Source organism: Juglans microcarpa x Juglans regia, chromosome 8D (genome assembly GCF_004785595.1).
Source record: "Juglans microcarpa x Juglans regia isolate MS1-56 chromosome 8D, Jm3101_v1.0, whole genome shotgun sequence".
Classification (NCBI taxonomy): Eukaryota; Viridiplantae; Streptophyta; class Magnoliopsida; order Fagales; family Juglandaceae; genus Juglans; species Juglans microcarpa x Juglans regia.
In genome coordinates, this window is record NC_054608.1 from 32,629,932 (window position 1) to 32,642,195 (window position 12,264).

At 35.6% G+C, this 12,264-nt stretch overlaps 1 protein-coding gene across 1 annotated transcript; it reads right to left on the minus strand.

The window, feature by feature from the left end:
* Window positions 1-4,885: 4,885 nt before the first annotated feature.
* Window positions 4,886-11,482, minus strand: LOC121242828 (disease resistance protein Roq1-like). Its single transcript, XM_041140789.1, has 5 exons — window positions 10,852-11,482; window positions 7,654-8,752; window positions 6,869-7,153; window positions 5,787-6,761; window positions 4,886-5,672 (listed from the first exon to the last, which is right to left on the minus strand). Exons 1-5 carry the CDS (start codon window positions 11,373-11,375, stop codon window positions 5,079-5,081), a joined length of 3,477 nt encoding a protein of 1,158 aa, XP_040996723.1. The 5' UTR covers window positions 11,376-11,482; the 3' UTR covers window positions 4,886-5,078.
* Between the last annotated feature and the right edge of the window lie 782 nt (window positions 11,483-12,264).

A 12,264-nucleotide genomic window follows, 5' to 3' on the forward strand; every position in this document is an offset into this window, starting at 1 on the left:
TCGATCAATATGTTCTAAGAATTAGCTGAAATATTTGAAAATCAAACTCATCAATCTTTCCTACTCCTTTGTCAAATATTCCATACTGCATCACATGACTAACTAATTATATGTCATATTCATAGAATACGAGTTATCTTCGAGATGCTTTGGTGGTGCAATGATAGACATGCTTGACTCAAAATCTAGTACAATTGAGCGTGAAGGTTCGAGTCCTCTTTAAAGCATAGTATTGATAATATTAGGACATGCCCGTTACCTATTTTGATTAAGACCGAAAGTCTACCTAAAATGGAGCCTAGTTTAAGCTGCCAAACAAATTCAATTATAATGAAAAACACAGATCATTGGCCGAATCTAGCATGCTAGATATAATTTTAGGTTGTATAAGTCTCATACACACTTTATGACTGTAAATATTATTTTTTTAATTTGATATCTTGTTAATTTTATAACGCAATTAGACTTTATTTTCCAAAAAATCTACAGTACACACGTTACTCGTTTTACTGGTGCTTCCGTTGACTATAGTAAATCGTCATGATCTCTAAATCTCACCTCCCACCGAATCTAATTGTTTGGTAAAAGTCTCTAAATCTGAAAACTCTAGTACCGACGTTGAAAGGTGTTATTGTTTGGTAAAAGTCTTTGCACGTGATTTCAAAGTTGTACAGTGTATGGGTAAAATCAGCATCATATAATTTAGCTAAGAGAAAAGGTTAAGAAGAGATAAGATATGTTAACTCAGACTCTTAAGAGGAAAGACACACAAACTTATAAAAGGAAAGAGACTCAGACTTCTGAAAAGAAAAGACTTCACAAGGCAAGTTGGACTCAATCACTACAAGAAAATAGACCTCTATATAATGAGAAGATCTCCACAAATTTGATAAACTCTCCACAAGCTCTCTAGAGAGTCTCTCCACAAAAGCTTCCTACGTACAAACTCTACCACACATAGCAACTACAAAAGATCTTCCCTAAATTCCTCTATTGTATTGTGAGATATGTGAGCCATGAGAGATTGTAAAATCATTAATTATAGTGAATTTCACCTCCAAACAACCCATGGACGTAGGCATTATGCCAAACCATGTAAATCTATATTTTTCTCTTTAATTATTTTTATTTACTTATTTATAATTTATTTTATGGATGAACTCGAAGAACACCATATCGAAGCCCCAATCACAATCGTGGGCCAAGGATGACTCTTTCCTCCATTTCGTTATGTTGTGCAATTTTAGACATTAACAGTTGGCGCCGTCTGTGGGATCGATTTCTTATTCTTTGTACCGGAAATAGGAGTAGGACAATTCCCCGATTCACGAGATCGTCTCCAGCGAGCCAGATAAGTTTTCTCTCAAATTAAATTTTTGCTTGTCATTATATTTCGTTAATATTTTTGCTGTAAAAAGAAGGAAAAGAAAAAAAACACATGTGCAGATACACAACATGTGTTGCGCACGTGGGACGTGCACTGTGCATGGGAGGAAAATACCATGCACGTAAGGCACGCCCATGCAGATGCATAGCAAGCACGCGGACGATGGGTGCATGCCGTTGTGCACTCAGTGACCCTCGTGATTGGCGGTGCGACCACGCCACCTCCTCGTCACCACGGCCGGATAACCAAGCAAATCTGGCGGGCGTTTGCTGCCGACACCTCATCGGAGCCACTCATTGGGAAGCCATCGGCTTCACCATCCATCACACACCTTGTGGAGCTTGCTCACCGTCCTGTGAAGCCACCAGTAACTTCCGTCCGGGTCTTCGGTGGGTTCTTCCACTGCTGTGACACTCCACGACCTCGAAGTCAATGGCGAACTCGCCCACACCATGCACACCGCCTAAGGCAGGCATTTGTGGGCCAGCAAGACTGTCGCCAATCGCCTCTGTGCATGGCGTGGCCCAGATCCGACCACCAGGACAAACAGTCAAACAGGGCTCGGTGCCAACAACGAAGCCCTTGGCCACGACAGCCCCTCCTAACTTGTCGGCACTCCATATGGCCCGCTACCCTTGTAGCTAGCAATAAGCACACCACAAGAGTTGTATTTCGTAGGTGACTACACAACGACATGGGCACCCACATTCCAGACACGAGAAGCCATAGACCGATGACGATCATTTTTGTTGTAGGCAGGCTCCCACAGAGGCAAGGAAAGGCCTCACTCCCCCCCAGCTCGCCACCCTTGTGGCGAACAACAAGCACGCAACACCTCTAGTGGGCAACGAGCATGTAGTAGTAACAAGCCTCACCCAGTGCAACTTCTCACCAAGCTATGGAGACCAACGTGAAGCGCCTTGCGGCGAGCAACAACCTTGCCAAGCAGTTCACTGCCCATGGTGGGCAAAGATGACGAGCAAATAACCACAACGAGAAAGAGCATGGCGGGCAACTAATTGTGGTGGGCAAAGATGACGAGCAAATAACAATGGAGAGAAAGAGTTTAGATGATGCTCGCAAGCAACCAATCATGGCAAGAAAGAGCATCTGATGGAATAGGTGAAAGGCGACGAATCCAACCACCATAGGATTTGTATTTTGTAGGTGACTACTTGGAGACGTGGGCACCGCATTCCCACCACGAGAAGCCATAGACCGATGACGATCATTTCTGTTGTAGGCGGGCTCCCACAGAGGCAAGGAACGGCCTCACTCCCCCAGCTCGCCACCCTTGTGGCGAACAACAAGCACACAACATTTCTAGTGGGCAACGAGCATGTAGTAACAAGCTTCACCCGGTGCAACTTCTCATCGAGCTATGACAACCAACATGAAGTGCCTTGCGGCAAGCAACAACCTTGCTAAGCAGTTCACTACCCAGGGTTGACAATGACGCATGGCAGGCAACTAATTGTGGCGAGCAAAGATGACGAGCAAATAACCACGGCGAGAAAGAGTTTAGATGATGCACACGAGCAACTGATCGTGGCGAGAAAGAGCATCTGATGGAGTAGGTGAAAGCCGACGGATCCAACCATCACAGGGGCACAAAAATTTTTATAAATCAAATAATTCGTTTCGGAGCAAATAAACAGGAACATGGAGAGAAGAATAGTGCACTTTAATTGCTCAGGCGTCTAGGCTCACCCATGTGTCCCAGTTCATACAAGCAAAGCCAAAGGGATACGCAAAAAAAAAAAAAAAAATCATCATTACAATACAGACAATCATCGTCGCTACAAAAGTGATCAAAGACGGGCAATTTCCCTGTGCAAAAATCATTTAGTATGTAACAATCTCAATCGAGGGAGAATTGAAAGCATCAACTAAATCATCATGGTTTCTCTTTCAAACTTGAGATTTTAATTTTATTTACGCTAATAAATCTAGTTTTTAGAGGTTTCCCCACAAAACTCCTCGAGGTTCCACAAGAATTCAAGTGGCTACATGCCTCCAGAATATACTTCACAGAAATCACTCACATGGCACGGAACATCAGCTACAGAAGCCCCTCCCAGGTGCTGCCCAGGCTTCTTAATTTGTTTGCATTAAAATCGAGCACTCGGAATCGATTGCGGGCATCCTGGGCCTTCATTAATGCTAAAGCATGGCCGCCCGCAAGTATCGCCTGTGTATCACCAGCCTTCACCACACTCTAGCGGAATGACTCAGGTTTACAAATCTCAAATTTGTAATTGTATTACATTAACCTATTGTGTTTTTGGTGAAAACCTCTCAAGGTTGTCGAACACAGCCTCCCACCACAATAGTGCGGCCTAGCATCCCCATACACCAATGACGAGCAAAAAACTCGCAATGCCCAGGAAAAAGGGCACAAAGGTCAAGAGACCATGCCCTAAATTTCTTACATACAAACTCTACCACACATAGCAACTACAAATGATCTTCCCTAAATTTCTCGATTATATTATGAGATATGTGAGTCATGAGAGATTGTAAAATCACATACTATAGTAGATTTAGCACCCAAACAACCCGTGGACGTAAGTCATTAAACCACATAAATCTTTATGTTTCTCTTTATTTATTTTTATTTGCTTATTTATTATTTATTTTATGGATGAACGTGAAGAACATCCTATCGAAGCTCAAATCGTGATCGTGGGCCGATGATGATTATTTTCTCCCTTCCAGTTTGTTGTGCAATTTTTGGCATTAACATACTGTTTATTTGGAAACAAAATGAAAAAATGCTTTTAGAGGTAGAAAATGATAAAACGGGATGTTTGAAGTTTTCATGATCTCTTTTTTACATTAAAATATTTATTATGGAAAATGATAGTTGGCTCCCAAAATACCAAAATTTAACCAATTTTTCATTTTTTAACTTTTTTTTTTTTTTTTTTTATAATTTTGATATATCTTTTAAAAAATTTTGAAAAGTGAAGTAAAGAATATTTTGCTACTAAAACTGATCACAAACTATGAAATTTCTTTAGTAACATGCCAATCATAAGCAATTCCATAGAAAATAAAAAAACGAAATTGCAATAACAAATAATGACATAAATTTGATGAAATATGAGGATTAATTGTTGACCCTAGGTAAAATAAAAATTATTCTAACAGCTATTTAATCAACAGAACCTAGGGATTGAGATCGAAAAAGATGCAAAACAAAGAGAAATATTTGAAATATATTGACTAATGATAAAATTCAAAATTATTTCCCGAAAGGTTTAAATAGCTTCAAAATTTTGAATTATGATAATTTTTTCAAAAACGGAAAATCCAAGCTATTACATGAAAATTAAATGTATAAGTAAACAATATTTCTGCCAATAATTTGGTCAAAATCGAAATCAGAATAGTTCTAAAACTTAAAACAATAAAGTTCCTTAGAATGCAAAAAGTTCTCAAAACAACTAATATTGCCAATCCAATGAAGATTAAGCTTTCTTGCCCCAATGAAGATTAAGCTTTCTTGCCATATTTGTACAGATTCACCTTTTTAAGATGGTTTGGCGCAATCATTAATGTAGAATCTGGACCTGGTCCCATATCGATTTGGGTTTGCATTAATTGTTCATATCTCCATGTGCTCATCATTCATGATATAAACCCCCGGCTGGCACTTACAACCACCATTGTTGCATAACAATCCAAGTCAAAGCTCTAAATCCAAATCTTCATTGAAATCATCATCAAGTAAAGTACCTCCAACAAACCGAAAATGCCTCCTCTGTTGAGAGTTCCAATCATCATCAGGATCCATGTTATGTTCACATTCATCTCGGCGTCTCTTAGAAATTAGTTGAATACCATCCATTCGATCTACTGCGTGATCTTTTACATTCTTTTCATGCTTGAATATCACATGGATTCCACAACTCCTGAAGATTGCTTTCACGATTGGATCACTATCAAATGTAAACCTCAAAATGTCCCCATCCAGGTAATTTTGCGGTATTTCAAGAGATTTTTCAAACGAGTATCCCAGGCATACATGATCAGAGTTTGTTGAACAAAACCACTCTATTTCTCCAATTGCTATATCGTTTATAGAAACGATGAAATATGTGTTCCGTTCCAGATTTGGAGCAATAACAGCAGAAAAAGCTATTGCTGCAATCTCATCTAAACACAGTGGCCCATTAATTTCTATTTCACAAGAATTACCATCTGAAGTCTCCTTGCAATAGTCAAACCAGTCTGGAATCCTATTTCCCGGGAATATAATGTTACATTCCGGAAGGTGTCCCTATTAAAAGAAATATATAAAAAAATTTCAGATATACAATCTATAAACCAGAGAAAGGGGGGGGGGGGGGAGAGGGAGAGAGAGAGAGAGAGAGAGAGAGAGAGAGAGAGATACCTCAAGCAATAAAGGATTTGGCAAAGGAATCCCTACGTTTATAAGCATTTTAGGGCAACTAGACAAGTTAATCCAACTTAGCTCTTGCAAGTTGTATGTATTGAACTGAAATTTTGTTGACACTTGAGGAAAGCTTTCTAATAGCATGCATCCTTCAGCAGATACCTGTTCTATATTTGGTGGAAGTTGTAGAATTTCTTCAAGTTGCTTGCAGTTGTCCAAATCAAGGTACCGCAATTGAACAAACGTTTTGATGCATGATGGAAGGCTAACAATATCACTCTCAGATAGATATAACTCTCGCAATGTGTTGGAGTAATTAAATGTCCTAAATAAATTTGATTCTGATAAGGGACAGTTGAGAAGATTCAAATGCGCCAGCGACGGAAATGCCATCGAGAAACAATCAATATCACTGGAATTATTGCTTGAATTGTTCATTGGAGCCGACGTTGTAGACACAGGAAATGGCATGAGTTGTCGATTATTCCCCTCCTCTTTGCCGAAGTTTACAAGATTTGGACAATCATTTACCCAAAGCTCTTCTAGATGTTGCAACTGAAAAATACTACCTGGGAGATGCACAAGGCTTTTGCAGCCTTTTAGAGATAACTCTTGGAGACCTGAGAGGTACCTGATGGATGAAGGCAGCTCCTCTATTACAGTTTCATTTAAAAGGACCACCTTTAAATGTCCCATTTCACACTCAATTTCGGGAAAGTTTTGAAGGCTTGGACAACCTTCAAGGTTAAGTTGTTTTAGAGATCTCAACTTGAAGCTTCTCGGCAAACTCTCTAGGTTAGAGCATCCACCAAGACTCAGTTTTTCGAGCTTGTCAAGGAACCCAACTGAATCATGAACCTTAACTAAATTTCTACAATCATCAAGAATCAATTCCTTTAGACTTGAGGATGATGAAAGATCCGAAATTTTTGTTAACAATTCACAACCATGGAAATCTACAGCCGTCAAGTTCTGTTTAATAAGAAGGAAGAAAATTAAAGGGAAAGAAAATATTAGCCAGCTTGAAGGAAGTTTGTAGCATAATTTCAAGGAAGAAATATTAAAAATAACTATCATACCTTAAAGAATAAGCCTTCATCTATCTTCTTAATCAAACTTCTGGGCATCCTAAAATAAACAAGTTTCTCTCCATGAAAATTAGACGGCAGAGAATGTAAAGGATAATGAGGCCAATCAATAACTCTTAACTCATTTGAGAGATAATTCAATCCGCCGCAAAAGCGTGCATTGCGGTTTATAAATAACCTGAGCTTTTTCATCTTTGTAAACACCTTGGGACTCAAGCGTATCATTCGGTCACCTCTAGGCAAATCAATCAGTATGCCTTCAATTTGCTTTGTGCCCTAGGGAGAGAAGGCATATATAAGTGTGCTATCAAAATTAAAGATAAAATTCTCTATAGTTCAACACTTCCTAAAATTACATGTTTTGTTTTTATAAAATATGTATGTACATCATTATTTCAGTTTCTTAAAAGGAAACAAACTTAAGCTATGTCTTTCTTTACATGCTCATGCTGTTTTGAGATCTTAAAATAGAGAACCTTATATTTATTATTGAAATTTCCTGAAGTAAGTGCCTGATCACACTCAAATGTCAAATCTTTGTAACTCTTCAAAAACAAAAAAGGGTATAAAGAGAATCATACTATGTTGGCCCGCTTAAGAGATGGGGTACCGTGAAGGGAAACTGGTTTTGGTGATTTTATTTATTCTTCTTAATAGAAGTATTTATTACAACATTGAGACATTTTGATTTGGAGTGTATCATGTGTGTATATTTTTGGAAGTGAATAAAAAGAAATAATAGTGAAATAAAATAGTATTTTGAAAGTAAATCTTACCGTATTTTCTTCAAGTACATACCGAATATCTTCATGAAACCATAACCTACTACGTCTACCAGGCTCTTCGGGTGATTCTTTTCGAACAACTTCTCTACCCATATCTTCAAGTAAGTCGTGCATCATCAACTGGTCATATCTATCAATAGTTATAAGGCATTTATCAATGAGCTTTTTTATACCAGAATCTGGAAAAAAACCACAGTTTTCCAGTATTTTAGTGACATATTCTCTTTTCTCCCCTCTGAAAAAACATGCAATGTCAAGGAAAATCTTCTGCGCATACTCATCCAATCCATCATAACTTATTTTGAGTACTTCTTGAATATTTTTCTCCGGAATCCTTTTGTACTTTTCCAATTCACTTTTCCAATAATGTATATCATTGTCATATAGATTTGAGCCTACCACTTTTAAAGCGAGTGGAAGACCCCCAGCATAATGTAGTGCAAGTTTTGTGAGTTCCACAAAACCATCATTAGATCTACCATTCTTGAAGGCATATCGGCTAAAGAGCTGAAGAGCTTCATCATTATCCAGTTCCTTCACATTATATGTCAAATAAACATTATGCTGAGTTAGTAGATGTTTATCCCTTGTTGTTATGATGATTCGACTTCCTAAACCAAACCAACTACATCTTTCACATAACTTTTCTAATTGGTTCGAATGATCCACATCATCAAGAACTAAAAGAATCTTTTTACGACAAAGCCTCTGTTTTATCACATTGATTCCTTGATCAACATTTTGAAGCTTCAAACATGAATCTCCTGTTATCTTAGAAAGAATTGTCTCTTGCAATTGGATGAGACCGAGTTCTCGTTTAGAAGTTTCTCTAACATTTGCAAGAAAGCAACTACCTTCAAACTGATCAGCAATGAGATTATACGTCGCTTTGGCAATAGTCGTCTTACCAATTCCGCCAATTCCATAGATTCCTACCATGCGTGTGTCCTTTGTCCCAATACTTAAAAGCATATTGATGTTGTTTACACGAGACTCTATTCCAACGGGATACGAAGCAACATTTAAGTAAATACGATTTACTATCCTTGAAACCTCTTGAACGATCTTTTTGATGAAGTTAGATTCATCCCTATCAATAAAAAAGATTAAAAAGAAAACATTTAATGAGTTTGACTTGCGTACTTTAAAAGACATTTATACGAACATGATCTAGGCACAATTTTACTATCATGTAATAAATGACAGTCTTGGTAGGACGTGAGGCAAGTTTAATCATGTATTCGTCAGTCTTTATTTGGTGGTTTCTTTAATCTTGTTATATATGTGTGTGCATATATGGAAAACGCTATTCCCACCGACAAATGTCTCCGATTTTTTTATACTGATTCTTTTTTTCTTTTTACTTAATGGTTAAGGAATTATTTTGTATTTTTTTTTTAAATGTTTAAAGTGTTTAAAAAATGTTTAAAAAAAAATCCAAAAAACAATTGCTGTTTGGTGAGGGTGAGAATCCTATGTGAGTGCAGCATCACCATATATATATATATATATATATATATATATATGTAGTACTGTCCGTGAGTAACGTAAATCCCAATATCTAATGAAGTAGAGTTCAAATGATATTATATATCATGTCTATCTTTTTTGAATTGTAAAAAGTGTTTAGATAAAAAAAATTGTAGGACATCTTAATTTTCCTATTGAAAGATTTTAGTAAATACAGGAAAATAAAGTACGTACACATACGTTTTAATTTACTTTGTAGCTTGTATTTAAAATTATTGTCAAGAATGTGCCACTTGACCAATTTGGAAAATATATGCTATTTCTTAGGGTATAAATTCAGTTTTTTCGTAATTTATATTTTAAACTTCAAAAAGGGTGATAGTTTGAATGTGAAAAGTGCAATTAGGCAAATAATAATTAATATGAACAGAAGTTTTATGATCAGAGAGCCTTTGCAACTTGCGCTTTAAATTGATTAATGTATTTGATAGTTAAACAATTATATCCTAAACTAGATTACTTTATTCAAAAGTTGTAAAAAGATGTCCTAAACCACCTACCATCTTTGACTAAATTCTTGTTTGGTTACATAGATAGTAAAAGATGAGATAAAAAAAATATATGTAAATAGTATTGAGATAATTTATAAATAGTAGTGAAATAATTTGAGTTAAAATATTTGATGAGGTTTTGAGAAATGAGAGAAAAAAAAAATTGAATAAAAATATTATAAAGTTAAAATATTATTAAAAATTAAAAAAAAAATTGAATTATTTTTTATATTTTGTTTGAAAATTTAGAAAAATTGTAATGACTAGATGAAAAATTAAAAAAATATTTGTATTTGAATATTATTTAGATGTTGAGATAAAATGGAATGAGACTATCTGTAAAACCAAACGGGACATAAAACATTTCAATTTGTCTTTCTTTTTTCCCTTTTTAGTGTGTGTAATGATCTCATTTAATTTGACATAAATACACATAAGTCACATCTTAGTTTCAATAAATATATATATGAGAAATGCTTTAATCACAATGAGATTCTACAAAAATAAACTTATAAATTGACGTAGCTCGATATGGTACATTAGATGATAAAGCTACTTTAGACAATCAACCAATACAGTTATGCTACTTCATTACGAATAAATTTTAATACCTTTTATATTAAGTTGTAAAAGAATCGTTAAAAAATTGTAAGTTAATGTTTTTCTTCAAGTAATTTTGTAATATTGTGTCCCAAATTTCTTGGTTTGTAAAATTAAGAAGCGGAAAGAACAGTTGTTGAAACTAATGGTGTAAGAATGGAGTTGGACTGAGGGAGAAGGGACTAGGGGCGTACATGAGATGTAGGGTTCATCTCAATTTCACCTTTAAAATCTCTCTAGTTTCCTCCTCCCACTCTTAGGCCTGGTGTGATTATCAAGATGAGATATATCTTATTTAATTATTATAATTTTTTTAAATTTTTATATAAAATATAATAAATAATTTAATTTTTTTAAATTTTAAAATAAAAATAATATTAAAAAATTATATTCTAATAATATTTTATTTAATTTTCACATTTTATCAAATCTTATCTTATTTTTATAGATCCAAATAAAACCTAAATAAAGGTTGAAATCTAACCTAAACACCAAATATGTATATTGAAAAGATGTATTTTGATCAAAATTAATGAATTCAATGGAGGGAAAAAGTTGTCAGAAGTACCCGTTGATCCCTAAATGCCAACCAGATATACTAGCCACTTGTTTTAGGGCTGTCCTCCACTTCTTGACTTTCCCTTCATCCTTGAGCCTATCTTCATGTTTAGCCAACGATTCGTCAAAATTCCTTTCTTGATGTCGTACGATTGATGGATCCACTTTGTAAAACACTGGTAAAACCATTTGTTGTTTTGATTCCTTGCACTCAAGAATCTTTATCAACTCTTCTAAACACCAGGTGGATGATGCATAATTTTCAGAAAGTATAACGATCGAGATCCTTGACTCTTCAATGGCCTTGACAAGTGCCGATGAAATTTCTTCTCCTCTTTTGAGCTGGTTGTCATCTATGTAAGTATTGATTCCCCTTTGACACAAAGCACTGCAAAGATGAGCGGTAAAATTGTTGCGGGTATCCTCACCTCGAAAGCTCAAGAATACATCGTAGCTCCATTGACAAGTGGAAGAAGAAGAATCAGAGGAGGGAGAGGAGGAATAGAGTCCTGGGAAGGCGATGGAAGAAGTCATTTTGTACGGTACGATTTTGGGAACGATTCTGCTTCTTAAGGGAGGACTCAGTGCGCATTGCGTCCTATTTTTAAAAAGGAAAATAATATATGCATGTCGGTGAAGAACGCTTCCTAATCGTGTTGAAAATCCAAGTCAAGTCTGGCTATCTCTACTTTAGGGAAAATAGAAACGTTGAATTATCGGGTGAATTCCAATCAAAGATATGAGCACAAGAAGAAATTGAATTGTTGTCTTTGACCCATAGTTCTGACCATCGTCTGCCGACCTCCTTTATGCTTCGACTTCTTTTGACCATTAAGGTGCAGTTGGAGTAGTAAGTTAAAATAAAAATTGAATGTTAAATAAAATATTAAAATATTATTATTTTAAAATTTAAAAAAATAAAATTTTTTTATTATATTTTATACGAAAATTTAAAAATATTATAATAATAAAATAAAATAAAATATTTTTACTATAGATAATTTTGAAATTATTAAACCTACAAGTCCAAACATGTATCTTTGTACTGTACAATAACACAATATACTATATCTAAAAGCTTGATCTTTCTGTCCAAATAATAAGCTTTTTCGTTTTAAATTGAGATTTGATCTTTCTGTCCAAATACTTTTTAATTGAGAAAAATTACTATTTTTTAATACACACATGGCATGACTTATGTGCCTATATATACACATATATACATGCATGTGTGTATATATATATATGTTGATGTCGTGTTTCGCGATCTAGGCAACTCTATATTGACAGTGTTACGATATGTGTTATTTAGTGCTCCTGGCACTGTTTCGGTGCGGCTATACAATTACGGTGGTGGTTCATACGTCTATGGCAGTGAATGGAAAATAAGTACATGAAGAGTAAAGAGAGATGGATTTACGTG